The sequence below is a fragment of the Chironomus tepperi genome, unplaced genomic scaffold, assembly GCF_022539635.2.
Source record: "Chironomus tepperi strain 1889 unplaced genomic scaffold, CSIRO-AGI_Ctep_v1 contig_354, whole genome shotgun sequence".
Classification (NCBI taxonomy): Eukaryota; Metazoa; Arthropoda; class Insecta; order Diptera; family Chironomidae; genus Chironomus; species Chironomus tepperi.
This window is the reverse complement of record NW_027226476.1, coordinates 3,645,011-3,665,160: the sequence shown is the minus strand read 5'-3', so window position 1 is coordinate 3,665,160 and position 20,150 is coordinate 3,645,011. Positions and strand designations below refer to the sequence as shown.

Below are 20,150 nucleotides of genomic sequence, written 5' to 3'. Positions count from 1 at the left end.
TTTCAATTTTTAAATTTTTTTAAATTTCTTTAAATTTTTAAATTTTTTTAAATTTTTAATTTTTTTTTCAGATTCTAAACCTTTTTTAAAAATTTAATTACAATCACTGTCCACAGTATTCTGTATATTCTGAAGGTCAAAACTGTCTCCAGACTTCCTGTCAAATCTAAAGTTGCACTTTCCAGCATTACCAAGCAAATCCAAGAACGACAAATCACTCAAGATTGTAAAGTCTACACTAATCTTCCTCAACTTATTTCCACTCAAAAAGATCTTCCTTAAATTCACATTATTAGCAAAGACACCAGCATCAAGCACCTCAAGCTGATTTTCACTCAATTTCACATATTTTAAATTTAAATTTTTAGCAAAAATTTCACTCGGCAAATTTTTAATTTTATTCCTGGACATATCAAGATGCTGCAAGTTTGTCAAACCCTCAAAGACATCACCAGGCAGTTCCTCAATCTCATTATGTGACATCCTCAAAAATTTCACTTTTTCCATCTTTTCGAAGCAAATTTTGTCAAAAAACTTGACACTTGAGGACGAAACATCAAAGCTGATGAGCTTCTTAAAGACATTTCCAATTCCATGTGGCATATGCGCTGGCAGATTCTTATAAGTCAGCACCAGATCAGTGATGTCCGTGAAGCTCTCGCCAATCTTTGACTTATATCCATAAACAGCAACAACCTCAGAATCGTCAACTTTTTGATTCAATTGGCACTCAACATGCTCAAGTTCGGAGTGCTTCACACAGCTTAATTCAACTGATGATGCGTAAGCAATGGATATAAGTAGAGCAATAAACTTTAACGTCCACATTTTATAAAGTTTTTGAAGTGACTGAACGATTAAAACTGGAACTGATTGTGAATTGAATGAAATTAAAAGAAGAATTTTTTTGTTTTTATGAAAACATTATTCGGGATGATAAGAAGAAAGGCAGTGGTGTGATTGTAGATTACTGTTATGTATATACCCAGCGCCCAAATTCTTGATTATAGTCTAACAATCGCAAAGCGCTTTAGGTAAGCGATACATAACTTTTAAGTATCTTTATTCATCCATGTTAGGGTAGATCAATCATACCCAAGGAAAATACACCCATAATATACCAGGATTCGAATAGTCATAACTAGAGTTAACAGGACGTCAAATCGCAAATGGCAAAATAACACGAGGAATGTCCAAGAACTCATGCAGAGAGGAGGATGAAAGGTATATCATGGCATTTGGTATCGGTAATTGACAGCCGGAATCCAGTAATAGAACCAGATATAAAAGACGTTTAAGGTAGATCATGGATCGCAATTGATCTGTACGACCAGCGAAGTAAGTAAGTAGATCTGACATAATATTCACTGCTGGGGCTGAATCTTACTTAATTTACTTCGCTGACCTGACATGTCAGCTGTATTTGATGTCTAAAACTGGCTGCCTTTCGCCAAGTGCCAATACGAAGTCGCCAAGTGCTTCACTGGGGAGGTAAAATCCAGTAACTCCTAAAATCCTTCCAACTCTGGTCATAACAAGCAACAACGCTGAAAATGAGAGAAAGTAAAAACACCAGACGGATGCAGACTTGGAGAAGTGATAAGAACAATGAAATAAACATAAACAAATAAGATAAATTGGAACATGCTGTTTAAATTATCATTGCTGGCTATTTTCGGACTAAGATTGCAATTTTTGTGTATATTAAATTAACTTTGATTTGAAAATGTATATGACTTTTATGTTTTAAGCTCTTATAGGAGTTAAGATATGATCCATCATATAGATACTAAGAGAGTTAAGGAGGCTGTCGATATGACTCGACTGATCAAACGTCGAATGTTTCACTTTCCAGTGGTCCATCCTGTTTTTATTAATAATACCGCTGGCGATCAAAGCTGTTTTATCATGGATCAGACACCAGCGGTGTATTTCAGTCACCTGCGAAGCATTTGGTCATCGATGCACTTGACACGCTTTGGTGTCAGACTTCGGCTTTCCCAATCCACATGATGTCCTAGAAAGAAAGTAATCAAATCAATGACACACCACTCAACTTCAATCTTAGTTCCGACATTAAATTCTTAAACAGGTTTAGAATAACATCTTAATTTGTGATCAAAGAAGAGAAAGAAGATGAAATTTCTCGTACAATTCCTTGCTGATATGACTATGAACGACCTTCAACTTGACTTTGTTGACTGCACACTCCAACATGTTGCTATAACTGTCTATTGATCTATAAAAATAATATTCCTAAGCTCCGTTACTTCATCAGTTGTGTTTTTGTGCTTCTTCAGGCTAGAAGTTTTGTAAAAATGACCAGAAAAATCATTTTTGCTATTTTTTGTACTTTGTGGATCAAAAATGTCCAGAATATTGATGAATTTGGATATAAATATTTGAAAATTGGCAACAAAATTGGCAGAGGAAGTTCCTTCAAATGTGAACTAAAGATTGAAGCTCAGAATACACAATTCCACGCTAAAAATCTCCCACAAATATCAAACGATCAAGTCACAGCTATCAGCGCCACATTCGACTCAGTCATGACTCATTTGACATCAAAAATCTGTGAAACATTCCCAAATGTCCTCGAAATTGACTTCAGAAGCTCAAAAATTGAAACTATTGACAATAATGCTTTTAGGAATTGCAAAAATTTGGCATTTTTGATGCTCAGTGACAATAAAATTAAGGAAATTCCAGAAAATATGTTAATTGAGAACATAAATTTGGAGATGCTGATGCTTAAAAATATCTTCATCAACTCAGTGCCAAGAAATTTATTAAAAAGTCAACAAAAGTCGCTTAAAATTCTGCACATAACCTCAAGGTTGACCTATAAAATGCCCGAAAACTTCTTTGCCTTATTTGAAAACCTTGAAGACTTACAGATTGGAAATGTCGAAAATTTCAACTTTGATTGGACCAAGAATCTTAAAAGTTTGAAAACTTTGAGCATCACGAGCTGCAAAATTGCCAAAATTCCCAAAAACACATTCAACAATCTCAAAAAATTGACAGATTTAAGTCTATCCAATAATAAATTGCACACAATTTGTTCGGATTCGTTTGGATTTTTGCCAAATTTGAAGTTTATTGATTTTAGTTTTAATGAAATTGCAGCAGTTGATGAAGCATTGATTGATAATACAGGAGTTGTGTCGATGGATATGTGGAGTAATGACTGTGCAAATGAAAAATCACAAGAAATTGAAGGAAATGACAAAGAAAATTTGAAGAAAATTCTGAAAAAATGCTTTGATAATTACAATGGATGTTGATGTGGATGTGAGGCATGGATGAAGCAAGAATTAAAGTTAAATTTAATTTTTATAGAATTTTAAATATTAATTTTACAATATTTTATTCGAAAATTATAAGAAAATTGAAATAAAGTATCAAAAAAATCCAATAAAAATTATAAAGAATACACAAAAAATAGAAACATCATTCCAAGGTCAGGTACATCGCGTGCTAACAATAGCCCAACATATGTATTAATATAAATTATTCATGACTATATTGTACATATCATCCACATCAATTTTTTCTTCTTTTTGTCACCAAATGAATCAATTGAGTCAAAATCATATAAAATTCTTCAAAACTTAATTCAGATTCTTATTCAGTATCATCTTCAAATATGTAGCAATACTAAGAAATTAAATAAAAATACTCAGGCTTCAATACTCAATATTTACCCACGTGTTCCTATAAATTCCTACAATTCTACGCAGATGATTATCATTTTGTACCAAATGCAAAACCGGAAGCATCAAATGAGAAGCCGAGCTAGCTCAGTCGGTAGAGCATGAGGCTCTTAACCTCAGGGTCGTGGGTTCGAGCCCCACGTTCGGCGATTTCTTTTTTGCATCTTTTTTGAGTTTTGCAGCATAAATGATAGAATTCATGAATAAATTTACTAAATTATTGATTTTTATTTGATTTTTTGTAAAAATATTATAAAATTTTTTTATAGGATTTTAAACAAAATTTATGCAAAAATCAGCATAAAACATAAAAATTTAATGAAATATTCAAAATTTCCATAATTTATGCCAAACAATCCAAAAAACTGCAAAAAAAGAAATCGCCGAACGTGGGGCTCGAACCCACGACCCTGAGGTTAAGAGCCTCATGCTCTACCGACTGAGCTAGCTCGGCATCTTATTTGATGTTTCGAATTTTGCATTAGCCCGCAGCCGATACAGATAGAAAATGTTCTGTGCGATCGTACTAAATGATCATCAGCTGCGTAAATAATAGAACATTGGAACATGAAAAATATTGAGAATTGAAGCCACATGTTAGGCTATTTTTAGCACGTGGTTTGTGTGTGACATTGTGATGATGTCTCTATTTTACTATAGTTTTCGTTTATTTTTTCAATATAAAAATTGAATTTAAAATTCTTTAAAATTTAAACTGTAAATATTCCTGTAAATTCTAGCTTCCTGCATGCTTCATGTCATCATCAACATCCATAGTAATTTTCAAAGCATTTTTTCTGCAGTTTCTTCAAATTTTCTTTATTATTTCCTTCAATTTCTTCTGATTTTTCATTTGCACAGTCATTACTCCTCATATCCATCGACACAACTCCTGTATTGTCAATCAATGCTTCATCAATTGCTGCAATTTCATTAAAACTAAAATCAATAAACTTCAAATTTGGCAAAACTCTAAAGGAATCTGAACAAATTGTGTGTAATTTCTCTAAAAGTCATAAATTATGCTAGCAAAATTGAGCATGTTAGAAAGTATGTTCAATAATGCGCTCTCTTAAGCATGTTATCATGAGCATATAATGAATGCAGCATAGTATTCCCTAGAGTAGACTCTAATCAGCTCTTGTGAAGCATATAATTTCATGCAATCGAAAAAATATTGTTTAAACTTGTTTAAAACTTCTATTATTTATTTGTGTAGACCATCACGGTCCGTTGCATATATACTTTCCATTAAGTTTCATTGAGCATTTCATTTTAGCGATTGAGTCCAATCAATCAATTATTTGCAGTACTTATGTATTGTTTTTGCCATATATTAATTTTTAGATAAAATAAATCATTGGAGTAATGACTACGGCGATGGTATTTGACAGCGACAAAGAGGTTTCGAGTTCGAATCCAAGTATAATCGGAAAATTCTAACTTTAAGGTGAATCAAAGTGGCTCGGTAACTTAGTGGTTCCATTATTCGCGATGTTATTATTATATAGCCTCTTAAAGATTGTAGAGGAGTGGGGTTCCGAAACTCAACATGCGAAATTTTTCAATTGTCTTTTTTCCAAGCATCGTAATGCTGCCAAAAACTTCCTTTTAAAGAGGCTTTAAACGGTAATGCCATCAAAGGCGTAGTTCGACTCTTTGGACAATTTTATTAAAGTTTTAAGTTTTTTGATGATTTTTTACATTAATTTCTTGTAAGGTTCAGATTGCAAATTAAGATCAGTGTACATAATCCTTCGTGCACAGTCCCAAACCTCATTTTACTTCTGCCATTTTTGAAGATTTTGGGTACATTTTTCAAAATTCTTCCTAAAAAATGGATTAAAAAATCTTAAATTTTAGGAAAAAAAATTGAAAACTTTCCTTTATCATTTAATCCCCTTCCAGTACCTAAAAATTCCAATTTTTTATGATTAATAATTCCTTATTTTTACCCAAATATAGGGAAAAATCACTTTACAAAAAGCTGAGAAAATCAAAAGATGACAAAAAAGTTTTCTAATAAAAGAAAATTTTCTCGAAAAAACATTTTTCATTTTTCCTATCATTTTCATCTCATTAAAAACTTTTTGATTTTTCACAAAGCATCAAAAAACGATGAAAATACTTTTTTGTGCTCATCATTCTTGTAAATTATGGAACAAATTTTAAGTTTTTTTAAAAGACAGAATTTTTAAGCAAAAAGTGAGTACTTGTGAGATAATTAAGCAAAGTGTCTGTTTTAGGGCAATATGTAGGATGAGGTAAGGTTTAGTTTCTTAGATATCTGTAAATTACCAATTCTTTCACAAATTTTCTATTCCAGAAATGCTCAAAATTGGCTTTAATAGAAAATTGAGGTGAACTTCCATTTAATTTGACAGTAATCCGTAAAATTATTTGAATCAGTGTCTACACGACACCCAAACGAACAGTTTTTGCAATACTAAGCTAGTATTTAGTACATTAAAAGCAATCCAAGTGGGTGTCATAGTACAGCAGCAGGTACAATATTTTTTTAGTTGTTCTGTCCACTAAGCTATCGCATGAATAACATTTGAGTGAGTTTTTTAAGGGTATCCTGTGATTGTCTTCGTCTCGATCATTGGTCAAGTTTATTTAACGGGAATTTTTATTAAGCAGATCTGGTTAATTATTTTAAAATTTTTTAAATCCTTTCATAATCTAAAAATGCGCGTTAAATTTAAAGAATTTCGTTCCGTCATTTATACTTGATTTACCGTCACTTACCGTTGTTGACTCCCATGAAGGAGATTAAAAAAAAATATTTTTCTTGCTTCTTAAAATTTTAATATCTTCGAACTAAATTTTTTTGTCATTTTAGCTTGTGTCTGCCTTAATTCCAGCTTCTTCAACCCTTTTTTTTCTGTTCCTCAATGAGATTTCATTTTTCATCTTCTCATTTTTTGCCACCATCGCACTTTCTTTTCAGAAAACTTTTCTTCCTCTTTTTTTGTCTCATTCCACAACTTTTTCCTGCTGTCATTTTGATAAATTTAAATTTTCTTCCTTCTTTTATGCTGCAAAATATATGGAAAAAAGAGAATAATAAATATGAAAGTTGAGCTGCTTTTTTGTGTGTGTTTTTCATTATTTTTTGCTGAGTTTGAAGAAAATTTTCTCATTTTTTTGCTGTGAAAAGATGAAGAAAAATTGGAAAATGATGAAAAAAGCTATTTTTAAGAAGATAAGGTGGAAGAAAAATGAGGTTTGGGATTAAATAGTAAGGATGCTGCACACTGATCTTAATTTACAATCTGAATCTTATAAGAAAATATTTATAAAATTTGAAATTCAAAAAATCAATAAAAAATTGTCCAAAAAATTCTTCAATTTATGCCAAAAAATCTAAACAAAAATGCGCTAAAAATGCAAAAAAGAAATCGCCGAACGTGGGGCTCGAACCCACGACCCTGAGGTTAAGAGCCTCATGCTCTACCGACTGAGCTAGCTCGGCTTCTCATTTGATGTTTCGACTTTGGCCTTTGGTACAAAATAAATGTTCTATGTGATCGTACAGAATGAAGATCAGCTGCGTAAATAGAAGAATTTGTGGAAACACGTGTTTAAATATTGAGAATTGAAGGTTGGGGAGTTTTATTGGGTTTTGAATGGTAAGAAGCTCAATTTAAATTGGTATGTGATTCGATCTTCGGTATTCTATGTTGTGTGCCATCCGATCAGGGGTTCTTGACCTTGATACTGTCTGAAATTCAAGAAATACATAACAAGCTGCAATTTTGAATGAATTTCGACAATTTTACTATAATTCCTTGAATGGTATGCAAATTTATTCAATTTTAAAGCACAAATGATCAGTAAATCCCCAGCAAATCTCTCAATTCATCCAAAAGACATCTCCAAAAAACTGCGGTTCATGCAGATTATTTTACCCAAAAATTCTACCTTCAAAGTCTTTATTTAAACCTCCATTTTACAATTTTTGCCGAGCTCCATCCAGCATCAAAATCTTCACCCACAATTCTACCCATCGACCATTCTCATTTTTCCATCCTCATCCTCATCACATTTCCTATCTCGTAGCTCAGTCGTTCATCATTAACTAACTAGAATAAAAAAAAAAAAAACTTTTTCCATTCTTCATTTCCATTTTTCTCCATCGTCTGTAATCATGAAAGCGAAGCAATTTGTCGAGAAACTTTTTCCTTTTTTTTTTAGTTCCTCTCATTCGCTTCGTTCGTCTTTATTTTTCCAGCAGCACAAAAAAAAAACAGTTTTTTAAAACTAAAGTCTAACTAACTACATATCTCATAAATACAGCTTGCAGCATCAGCAGCAAAAAAATTGTGAATGAAAAAAAGTTTTCTCGCTGAAAAACCAAAATGAACGGCAGCTTTGCAGGAAAAAGATGGAATTTTTATATTTTTTTTTTTATTCTTGAAACCCGCCTCGACTCGATGTGGTTTGGTGAGACCTCCATGAGCAGCAGTGAAGAAATATAAAAAAATTTCTCTTTTTTTTTTTGCTCATCGTAATTTTCTCAGTGAAAAGAAGACGAGGAGGAAAAATTTTTTATACGAGTTTGCTTAATGGGTGTTTCTACCGCAAGCAAGCGAGGCAGCAGAACAGAAACCTCATCTACTCGAATATTTTTTTGATGCTGAGTCTTTTTTTATTATAATTTTGAAAGAATTTTTAAGGTAATCATGGCAGTTTGACTGGCGTTTACACAAAATTTAGAACTGTCAGTTTCAAGAAGCTCAGATGAAATAATGCTCAGCCGGAACAACGCTCAGCCGAAACAACGCTCAGCCGGAACAACGCTAAGCCGAAACAATGCTCAGCTTTACTATGTTGAGTAGCAATAACGCTCACCTTTAATATGTTAAGTAGCAATAACGCTCAGCTTCAATAATGTTAAGTAGCAATAACGCTTAGCTTTAAGATGTATAGCTAACAAAATGGCTCAGCTTCAAGATGCATATCTACAATAACGCTCAGCTTTAAGATGCATAGCTACAATAATGCTCAGCTTTAAGATGAATAGCTACAATAACGCTTATATTTAAGATGAATAACTACAACAACGCTTTAAGATTTATAGATGAAATAACGCTCAGCTTTAAGAATCAAATCTGCAATAACGCCCAGCTTTAAGATGCATAACTTCAATAATTCTCAGCTTTAATATGAATAAATTCAATGACGCTCAGCTTTTAGTATATAATTGCAATGACGTTCAGCATTATGAAGCATAGCCACAATAACGCTCAGCTTCAAGATGCATAGCTACAATAACGCTCAGCTTCAAGATACATAGCTGATCAATGTTCAAAAAATGCGCCTTCATTCCCCAAAAACCCCAATCCAACTCACTTCCATCACCAATTTTTTTTTATCCTCGACTCATTTTTCTCTTTTTCCAAGAGCTTTCCTTGCTATAACGTTATATGCTGCTTGTATATGCTTCAGCAAGCACATTCACCTTCGAGAATGGAAAAAAAAATTTTTTTTCATTTTCTTTCTCATTTTTTCATGCATGAATTTTTTTTTATTTTCTTCCCTTCTTTTACACATCCTTTCTATTAAATGTGCTATGTGCTTTGTGAGATGAATTTAGATGGGGAAAAAAAAAATAATTTTTTAAAAGTTTTTTATTGAATTTTGAGGGGGGTTTTAGGGGGTGTGCTTGTTGTATTTCTTAATAGATTTGAATTAGGTGCTGTTATTAGGATGCTCAGTCTTAAGAACGCTCAGCTTTAAGAGTGATTTGTTCGAATTAAGCAAGAATAGAATAACGCTCAGAATTAGTTCGCTCAGCCTTAAGATGCTCAGTTTTAAGTCGGTCAGATGCAGGTTGATCCGGTTCAAGAAGCTCAGATTTAAGGTTATTAGCTCAGAGTCACTTATTTTCGAGACGCTCAGCTTTAAGACGTTCAGCTTTAGGTTGCTTAGCTCTAAGACTCTCAGCATTAGGTTGTAAAGCTTTAAGATTCTCTGATTTATGTTACTCAGCATTAAAACGTTCAGCATTAAGTTGCGCAGCATTAAGACGTTCAGCATTAAGTTGCTCAGCGGAAGATTGCTCAACAATAAAATGTTTAAAGCTTTAAGCTATTTAGCTTCAAGATGATCAACTCTAAGTAATTCAGCTTCAAGGTAGTCAGCTTTAAGACGCTCAGTTATATGATGCTCAGCTACAAAGTTGCTTAATTTTAAGTTGTTCAGCTTTAAGACGCTCAGCTTCAAGATTCTCAGCTTCAAAATAGTTTGCATTAGATGCTCATTTTAAGTTGCTCCGCTCTGTTTTAGACAATGACGCCTAGCCACAACTACGCACAGCCGTAAGCACCCCCCTTGCTATTTAAATCTTCAAACAAACTCCTTTTCCTTAACTTAGAGCATCTCATTCATTCCTTGACACATCCACTTCACCATGTTTAAAAATGAATTTTTCATAAATTTTTCACATCCTCAATCATGCTTTCTTATTTTTCAAAGCACGAAGCAGCAGCAAAAAATTCTCCTTTCGTTATTTTTTAATGCCTTCTTTTTCTTCATCTTTATGGTTTGAGGCACTTCGTTCACTTAGCAACCAACCATAGTTGAAATAAAAAGAAAGAAAAACAGAAATTTTTTCAGTGCCTGAGATGAATTTTTGATGAACAACAAATTTTTTTTGTGTGTGCTTGTTTCGCAATCTTTTTGAATTTTGTTTTTCGTGTAAGATGAGATGAGGTAGGCTTACTTCTATGTTGTATATGGGAATGTTGAAATTAATGTTACATGATTATGGGGGGAAATGGAAATGATTAAAGAGGAGTTTCTTGATTAAAACTAACTAAAAGTGATGGGGAAAATTGGGGAAAAAATTAAATTTTAAGATTTTGAGGTTCTTGCCAGCTCTATATTTTGAGATTTTGTTATATTTTGACTATTTTTTTTACCTAGTGACAACAAGAATAAACATTTTAATGCAATAAGGTTATTATAATGGCCAAGCATCCTTATGCTTAATAATTAACCATAAATTTAGCCAAGTATATAGCTGAACGTCACTTCAGCAAAGCATTCTTACGTCGATGTCACTGCGGCAAAGCGCTATTGTCGCTGGGCGTTCTAACGGCTAAGCGTCACTGCAGATGGGCGTTATTACACTCAGCAGTGTCATTATTGCTGGGTTCTTAATACTAAGCATTTTTAAAGCCAAGTTGTTTCACAGCTAAATATCATTAAAACTTAGGATCTATATTGCTGAAACTCATTTTGTCTGTGCATCGTGGCGATTGAGCATTGTAATGGCTGGGCGTTCCACCAGCTGAGCTACTCTGAAGTTTCTTAATGCTGAGCATCTTGTTTGCTGAGTGTCTTTAAAACTCCTTCACTGATTAATGCCTTAAATTTGTAGCTTTTTTTTTGACTGAACATCATTTTGACTGAGCATCTCTACAGCTGAACCGTTTTATGACTGAGCATATTTATTGCTGAACGTATTGAAAGCAAAGCACGTATACTGGTGATAAAGTTGTGATTTTTGGAGTATTAAACGTCACCTAAGCCTATCATCTCCGAAGGTAATAAAATTGTAGAATTTGAATTGTTTAAAGTCATTTCGGCTGAATGTTTCTGCAGCTGAGCGTTTTTACGGCTGAGCATCTTCATGAGTGAGCGTCTTTGCAGTTGAGCATTCTAAAAACTAAGCATCTTCATGACTGAGTAAGTTAATCATGCTCTTTTGTGAAAGACCTAAAGTTGCAGATTGTGAATAGCTGATTGTAGCCTCTGCTGAGCGTCTTCGAGCTGCGCCTTCTTACGGTTGAGCATCTAAATTCAATAAAAATAGTTATGACCGTAGTTACTATGCTAAAAAGAAGAACATGGTTGAAAATGACCATTTGGATTTCATTTTTAATTTGTTTGAAACGACATGGAAAATGAAACACACAAAAAATTGAAGATTCAAATCTATTCATAGCATCAATATTTAAAGACCTAAAACTAAAAAATTTCATTTTCGCTCATTCCACAATCTCAAAAAGAATCTTCATAAAGAAGACGATTGCCATAAATTTCCTCAAAAAACAACATCAACACCAGAGGGTTGTGCCGAGCAGCTTATGCGCGCTAAAAAGAGAAAAATTTTTTTTATGATAAACAAAAAGAAAAAGACGAAAAACAGCCTCGATACCATAAAGAACACACGATGGGGGTGGAAATTCATTAATCTTTCCGCAGCTTTTTTTGCCTCCTTTTTCACCAAAAAAATAAGAATTTTCCTTCCATTTTTCCCTCGTTTTTCGTGCGTAAATTGAAAAATCTTTTTCTTTTCGAATGGAAATTTTTCGTCGCATGAAAAAAAAAACAAGCACATTGGAAAATGTGTGACACATAAAAAGCAGCAAACTCAAGTAAGTTTGGGTTTGGGTGGCAATAAAAAAATCACTGAAGCGAGGTTAAATAACGTTAAGGAAAAATAATTAAATACAAACAAAAAGTTGAAAGAAAATAAAAGGAAAAAGTGGGGAAAATTTTTGAGGGGAGTGGGAACGTGATGGAAGGAATTTAAATTTGGGAATTATACGTTTTTTTACTATTTATTTTGAAATTAACTTGAAAAGATAAATAAGCATTTTTAAAAATTTGAAGCGATGACTCAATTTTGAAGCATGTCTTCAAAGTGATGACTTAGATATGAAGCGTTGCTTTAAGAAAGTTATTCAATTTCAGAGCAACAACTTAAATCTGCAAATCAACTTTACAGCAATGACTCAAATTTGAGGTTTAGCTTCAAAAAGATGATTCAAATTTGAGGTTTAGCTTCAAAGTGATGATTCAAATTTGAGATTTAGCTTCAAAGTGATGATTTATATTTAAGGTTTAGCTTCAAAGTGATGCCTCAAATTTGAGGTTTAGCTTCAAAGTGATGACTCAAATTTGAGGTTAAGCTTCAAAGTGATGATTCAAATTTGAGGTTTAGCTTCAAAGTGATGATTTATATTTAAGGTTTAGCTTCAAAGTGATGACTCAATTTTTGAGGTTTAGCTTCAAAGTGATGACTCAAATTTAAGGTTCAACTTTAAAGCCACAATTAAATTGACCCTTTTGAAGTGTAAAATTTTGCGTACACTGATTTGTAATGAACGACATTAAAGTTCCATTAAGACTCGAATCAAAAACAATATCTTGTTTACAATAATTATCTGCAAAAGTAATAAATCTTAATTTTTTCAACTTAAGTATGTCTGGATCCACAGCATAAATGTGATTGTAACCCAAGTCTAAAAAGTTTAAATTGTTAAGTCCATTAAAGGAATCCGCGTAGACAACACTCAAGTAGTTGCCGCGAAGGCTCAATTTACGTAAATTTTCTAAATTTGCAAAGATATTTTTGGGAATATTAAGCAAACTTGAGTAAACAACACCGAGTTCCTCAAGTTTTGTTAGATTTTTAAACCAGTCATGGTCGAGAATCATCATTCCTGTAACGGCCATGATTAAAATTTGAAGCTTGATGAGTGGCTTGAAAAAGTCCGAAGCAATTAAACAATTCGCTCTTTTTGTTTGAATTTCCAGTCTAGTTAAAGTATTTCCTTGATTTTTTAATAGATTCTTTGACAGCGACTGCAATGAACCTGCCAAAAGTGTCAGATGTCTTAACTTCAAGTTGTTACTGAGTAAATTGTCCGGCAACTCAGTATTATTTATAATACTAAATCCCAATCTTTCCAAATTTTGACAATTATCAAATGAATTATTTTGGATAGTCTGTATGTTCAATTCCCTCAGATCCAAACTTTTTAAATTCTTGAATTTTTCACATATCGTGACTGGAAAAATGTCCGAGAAAGTTCCCAAACAGTTTTTAACTTTGATCACATCGTCATCTGATTTGTCATCTAAATGCACGCCGGTCAGCTCTGTTGTATTCAGATTTATGCCAACGAGGACGTCAATCTTGCAGGTATAAACCAGCTCATTTGAATATTCACAATGTAACACTTGACTTTTGGATTTTTGAATAAATATCAAAATTGAGAATATAATTTGAATTAACATCTTTTGGCAGTTCTAACTGAAATCACACTGATCCGTTTTGGAATTGAAAATTTATTAAATTTTGGCTAGTTTTTTATGTTTTGTTTAACATGAAACTTCCGGTAGAATTTTGACATTTCTAACACTTTTTACAAATGTATCCATTAGGTAATACAATGTGCGTACGTTAACCTACGTTGTTGTCAAGAGGTGTGTTACTGCATCAACCGGAATTCTGACGCAAAGTTTAAGCAAATTAAGTATAGGTACGGTAAATGAACAACGAATTAAACTAGAACTTACTTCGAAGGCCGTACATATCAATTGTGATCCATGGCCTCCAATAGATGTCGACTAGGACTAAATCTATCTCTGACTGCCGCTTACCGATTCCTGGTTCTAAGTGCAATATTGTCTCGATCGACAGCTTCCTTCTATGGTCAAATGAGTAACTTTCTGAAGTTGAGCGCTTGGTTCACATTGAAGAATGTCATTGTTTCAGCAAGTCAGAGATGACAGGACTCTAAACGTTGAGCGTCTGACTCCATTGCTGTTAAGACTCTATTTTAGTTGGATACAAAGAAAGAACTAAAAAAGAGTCCTGCCAATTCTGTAGCAGGTTACATAATCATCTAAAAAGTAAACGAACTTAATAAGTAGGCAATCTATCCTAAATTCCTAGATTGGATGTTTATACACAGTAAAGTGCTTAACATTCTGAACTGGTTGAAATTCTCCAATAATAGAGTCTACTTTAGACGTTCTCTCCACACGACCTACGTACGCCTCAGACAAGGTAGTAATTAAGAAACCATCGATTGATTAATCGAAATAATATTTGGTCCCAGGAAGACTCAGACTTGATGCCGAATTCAACTATAGTTGTGATCGATTAATCAATATACGCAATTTAAATCCAATTAGTAGTTAAAATATCAAATTAATAACAATTAAAATGTAACACAAAACAAAAATTTAATTTTTTTTTATTTTCAAAGCAATAATCAGCTAGTAACAACAAACGTATTCAAGGAGGAAGGTTGGGTTGGTCAACCCTCTCTAGGGTACAAAACTCTTCAATTTGCCGTAACAGACATTGAACACCCTCACCTAAATGAGCGTACTCATGAGTATTCTTCATCAGTATGCCCAATTTTGTGAGTATACTCATGAGCATGCTCCTTGTTTGATCAGATTGCTAAATTCTTTAGCAGGGTCGTAGCCAGAAAATTTTACCGACCGTTATTTTTTGAATTAAAAAATACCAAACAAAAAATTTAAAAAAAAAAACGTTGCAAAATAAAGGTTTTCAATTCTCGGAGGTGGGCTCATGCTCTTATGTCCCCCTACCCTCCTGGCTACGCCCCTAGTCTTTGATGTAAAAAATTCAAAACATCCTAAGTTTATTTAAAAATTGTCAAACTCTCCTCCGTTTACCTCAAAAGATTCCTGTCTACGTCCCTGTCGAAAACTTACCATCATTATTAACATAATTAATAGTGCATTCATTCGTAAGTCCTCGCAAATTTGTATGATTTAGAGATAAATCTACAACTGTGCTATCATTACATTTATTAAAAGCTAAATCAACAAATATTAAGCTTTTAAGTTGAAATAATTTTGGACAAAATTTGAAGCGATGACTTAATTTTGAAGCATGTCTTCAAAGTGATGACTTAGATATGAAGCGATGCTTTAAGAAAGTTATTCAATTTCAGAGCAACAACTTAAATCTGCAAGTCAACTTTACAGCAATGACTCAAATCTGTAAATCAACTTTACAGCAATGACTCAAATTTGAGGTTTAGCTTCAAAGTGATGATTCAAATTAGAGGTTTAGCTTCAAAGTTATGATTCAAATTTGAGATTTAGCTTCAAAGTGATGATTCAAATTAGAGGTTTAGCTTCAAAGTTATGATTCAAATTTGAGGTTTAGCTTCAAAGTAATGATTCAAATTTGAGGTTTAGCTTCAAAGTGATGATTCAAATTTGAGGTTGAGCTTTAAAGTGATGGTTCAAATTTGTAAGTAACTTTGCTCTAAGTAAGTGATTTAAATTAATGATTCAGTTTTAAATCAACGATTTTAATTTAACTCAGTTTCTTAAAATTGTAGCTCAGCTTTTAAGCGACGACCTAAATTTGATTTTATTGCACAAAAATTCTTCGAAATTGAAATTCGACTTTACAGCACTGATTTATAATTAAAACTCAACTTCAAGGGAACGGTTTTAATTTTAAGCGAGGCTTTAAATCAATGATTTTAATATAAATTTAAGGTTCAATTTTAAAACGACGATTAACATTTTAAGTTCACTTTCAAAGCAATGAAGCAAATTTAAGGTTCAACATCAAAACTACAACCGAGTCATAACTTAAATTTTGAAGATTATTTTCACAGCACCGACTCGAATCTAAAGTAACACTTAATATTAATCCAAATTTAGGCAATAAAAACCAAAATGACAACTTTAAATGTCTTTATTAAATCCGTACAATTTTTTCTACAAATTAGATCATCAAACTAAGTCTTAGATTGACCTTGTTGAAGTGTAAAATTTTGCGTGCACTGATTTGTAATGAACGACATTGTAGTTCTATTAAGACTCGAATCAAAAACAATATCTTGTTTACAATAATTATCTGCAAAAGTAACAAATCTTAATTTTTTCAGCTTAAGTATGTTAGGATCTACAGCATAAATGAGATTAGCTGCTATATCCAATAAGTTTAAATTGTCAAGTCCATTAAAGGAATCCGCGTAGACAACCCGCAACAAGTTGCTGTGTAGGATCAATTTACGTAAATTTTTCAAATTTACAAAAATATTTTTGGGAATATGAAGCAAGTTTGACTTTACAATACCGAGTTCCTCAAGTTTTGTTAGATTTTTAAACCAGTCATAATCGAGAGTCTTCAATCCTTTGATGGCCATGATTAAAGTTTGAAGCTTAATGAGTGGCTTGAAAAAGTCCCAAGCAATTAAACAATTCGCTCTTTTTGTTTGAATTTCCAGTCTAGTTAAAGTATTTCCTTGATTTTTTAATAGATTCTTTGACAGCGACTGCAATGAACCTGCCAAAAGTGTCAGATATCTTAACTTCAAGTTGTTACTGAACAAATTGTCCGGCAACTCAGTATTACTTTTAATACTAAATCCCAATCTTTCCAAATTTTGACAATTATCAAATGAATTATTTTGGATAGTCTGTATGTTCAATTCCCTCAGATCCAAACTTTTTAAATTCTTGAATTTTTCACAAATCGTGACTGGAAATATGTCCGAAAAAGTTCCAAAACAGCTTCTAACTTTGATCACATCGTCATCTGATTTGTCATCTAAATGCACACCGGTCAGCTCTGTTGTATTCAGATTTATGCCAACGAGGACGTCAATCTTGCAGGCATAAACCAGCTCATTTGAATATTTACAATGTAACACTTGACTTTTGGATTTTTGAATAAATATCAAAATTGAGAATATAATTTGAATTAACATCTTTTGGCAGTTCTGACTGAAATCACACTGATCAGTTTTGGAATTGAAAATTTATTTAATTTTGGCTAGGTTTTTTGTGTTATGTTTGACATGAAACTTCCGGTAGAATTTTGACATTTCTAACACTTTTTACAAATGTATCCATTAGATAATACAATGTGCGTACGCTAATCTACGTTGTTGTCAAGAGGTGTGTTACGGCATCCAAAATCGAGGCATGTACAACATATGTTTGATTTCCTAGGATTTTTGGCTAAATAATTTCGGAATTCTGACGCAAAGTTCAAGTAAATCAGGTATTGATGCATCAAATGAACAAAGAATCAAACTAGCACTTACTTCGCAGAACTTACGGTTCAATTAAGATCCTTGTTCACCAATATATGTCGCCTGGAACTAACTCTATCGCTGACTACAGCTTGCCAATTCCCGACTCCAAGTATAATACTATCTTGAATCAAGATTCTTGATCAACAGTTTCTTTTTATGGTCAAATTATTAAAATTATGAAGTTGAGCGGTTGGTTTACATTATAGAATGTCATTGTTCTTACTAATGTAAACCGGTAGAGCGGAGTAGGCCAAGCTTGGCAGAACTCTTGGACTTCAGACGAACTTCAATGGTTGATTTCATTGTAGTCAGGAGTTGGACTATAAAGTAATATCCAGCAAACTATGTAACAGGTCTTTCCCAAATATCTATCCCGAAATCCTGGATTGGATGTGTAACTAAAGACATAAAGCTACATTCGAAATGGCAGATATTTAGACGTTTTGTCCGCGTGAAAATGGGCTTACATACGCCTCAATTAAGGAAGTAATTATGAAACTATTTCGAATAGCATAAATCGGTTAATCGAACAAATTAATTAATTTTTAATTTGGTCACAGGAAGACATGACTTTGACTTGATGGCGGATTCAGCTATAGAAGTGATTGATTAATTACCATATGCATTTTTAATCCAATTAATAGTTAAAATATCAAAATTATAACAATTAAAATGTAAAACAAAACAAAAATTTAATTTTTTTATTTTCAAATCAATTATCTAGTGACCAGATGGTGACCAGGGGCGTATTTAAGGAGAAAGGTTGGGTTGGTTAACCCCCTCTTGATTAAAAGATCTTCAATTTGTCGTAACAGTCAACAATCATGTTCACTTAAATGATCGAATTTATGAGTATACTCAATCAGTATGTTCAATTTTGTGAGTATACTCATGAACATACGCATGTTCCTTGTTTGATCAGGTTGCTAGGCAGGGTCGTAGCCAGAAAATTTCACCGGCCATTATTTTTTGAATTAGAAAAAAACTAACAAAAAATTTAAAATTAAAAAAAAAAAAAAACGTTGCAAAATAAAGTTTTTCAACTCTCAGAGGGGGGCTCGTTCCCCTATGTCCCCCTACCCTGGCTAAGCCCCTGGTCTTTGGTAAAATAATTCTAAAAACCTCTCAAAATTCCAAACTTCCTTCCGATTACCTCAAATGATAAATTTCTGTCTATGTCCCTGTCGAAAACTTACCATCATTATTAACATAATTAATAGTGCATTCATTCGTAAGTCCTCGCAGATTTGTATGATTTAGAGATAAATCTACAACCGTGCTATCATTACATTTATTAAAAGCTAAATCAACAAATATTAAGCTTTTAAGTTGAAATAATTTTGGATCAATGGCATAAATCTTGTTACTCGATAGATCCAAAGAGCTTAAATTGTCAAGTCCAGTAAAGGAATCGGAATTGATGACAAGAAGGGAATTTCCTTGCAATTGAAGCTTCCTTAAACTTTTCAATGGCTCAAAAATGAATTTCTTTAAAACTGTAAAATTTGTTTGATGAAATTCGAGAACTTCCAGTTTTGACAATGTCAGGAACCATTCTGGATTGAGATATGTCAAGTTAGTGATTCCAATTTTAAGGATGACTAGATTCACCAGTGGATTAAAAAAGGAACCTTGAAGCACAAATTTATCATTTCCATAAACCTCAATTTCTAAATTGTTCAATGATTCTTGCTGATTTTCGAGTAAGTCACGGGATAAAGTCACTAAAGAATCACCACGCAGCTTTAAGTTCCTCAACTTCATGCTGTCTGGAAACAAATAATCTGGCAATTCCTGATCGTTCAAGAAACGAATCGACAATGTCGTCAAATTTGAACAATTTTGGAATGGATTGCTTTGGATTCTCATCAGCCACATCTCATAAATGTCAACGGATTTTAAATTTTTAAATTTTTCACATAAAAATGATGGAAAAATGTCCGAAAAAGTTCCAGAATCTGATATGACCTTGACGACATCGTTGTCGGTCTTGTTGTCCACGTGTACACCATCGAAGGTTGTCATGTTGATCTGTACGTCTGCGACTATGATGTCCAATCTGCATAAATATTCGGAACCTTCCTCTGAATACTTGCAATTCAGGATTTGTCCTTTTACTATTTGGAACAGGATTAGCAGGAGAACTAATTTGAGCATCTTTATGCAGCTGTAGTTCAAGTTTGATTGGGAAATATTAAAAATTTTGAAATTTTTATTAAATTTTGTGTGCAATTTTTAGCACATTTTATACTTGAAACATTTCCTGGACAAGCAATTTACACAATTCACTTCCTATTCAGCTGTTGCTAGTAAAAACTGAAATTGTGGTAAAGTTTGGGCATATTTACAAACTACAGATCTAGTGTAAAGACACCTGAACCTCAAAACTCTAGTGTGAAGGCACCTGAACCTCAAAAACTCTAGTGTGAAGGCACCTTAACATCAAAAACTCTAGTGTGAAGGCACCTGAACCTCAAAAACTCTAGTGTGAAGGCACCTGAACATCAAAAACTCTAGTGTGAAGGCACCTGAACCTCAAAAACTCTAGTGTGAAGGCACCTGAACCTCAAAACTCTAGTGTGAAGGCACC

At 33.0% G+C, this 20,150-nt stretch overlaps 1 protein-coding gene and 3 non-coding genes across 4 annotated transcripts; 1 reads left to right on the top strand and 3 right to left on the bottom strand.

Moving 5' to 3' along the window:
• Positions 1–93: 93 nt before the first annotated feature.
• Positions 94–19,585, bottom strand: LOC139094446 (leucine-rich repeat-containing protein 15-like). The gene is made up of 3 exons (XM_070645483.1): positions 18,757–19,585; positions 15,210–15,314; positions 94–869 (listed from the first exon to the last, which is right to left on the bottom strand). Exons 1-3 carry the CDS (start codon positions 19,583–19,585, stop codon positions 94–96), a joined length of 1,710 nt encoding a protein of 569 aa, XP_070501584.1.
• Positions 3,793–3,865, top strand: TRNAK-CUU (transfer RNA lysine (anticodon CUU)). The gene has a single exon. It is a non-coding gene; the product is annotated as a tRNA-Lys (tRNA).
• TRNAK-CUU (transfer RNA lysine (anticodon CUU)) lies at positions 4,098–4,170 on the bottom strand. Its single transcript has one exon. It is a non-coding gene; the product is annotated as a tRNA-Lys (tRNA).
• TRNAK-CUU (transfer RNA lysine (anticodon CUU)) lies at positions 7,122–7,194 on the bottom strand. The gene has a single exon. It is a non-coding gene; the product is annotated as a tRNA-Lys (tRNA).
• Positions 19,586–20,150: the final 565 nt, after the last annotated feature.

Coding starts and splice junctions, on each gene's coding strand:
- LOC139094446 (XM_070645483.1), bottom strand. CDS start 19,585: ATGACAACCTTCGATGGTGTACACGTGGACAACAAGACCGACAACGAT. Junction 15,315..18,756: donor TAATTATGTTAATAATGATG/GTAAGTTTTCGA, acceptor TTGTTGATTTAG/CTTTTAATAAATGTAATGAT. Junction 870..15,209: donor TAATTATGTTAATAATGATG/GTAAGTTTTCGA, acceptor ATTCACAATCAG/TTCCAGTTTTAATCGTTCAG.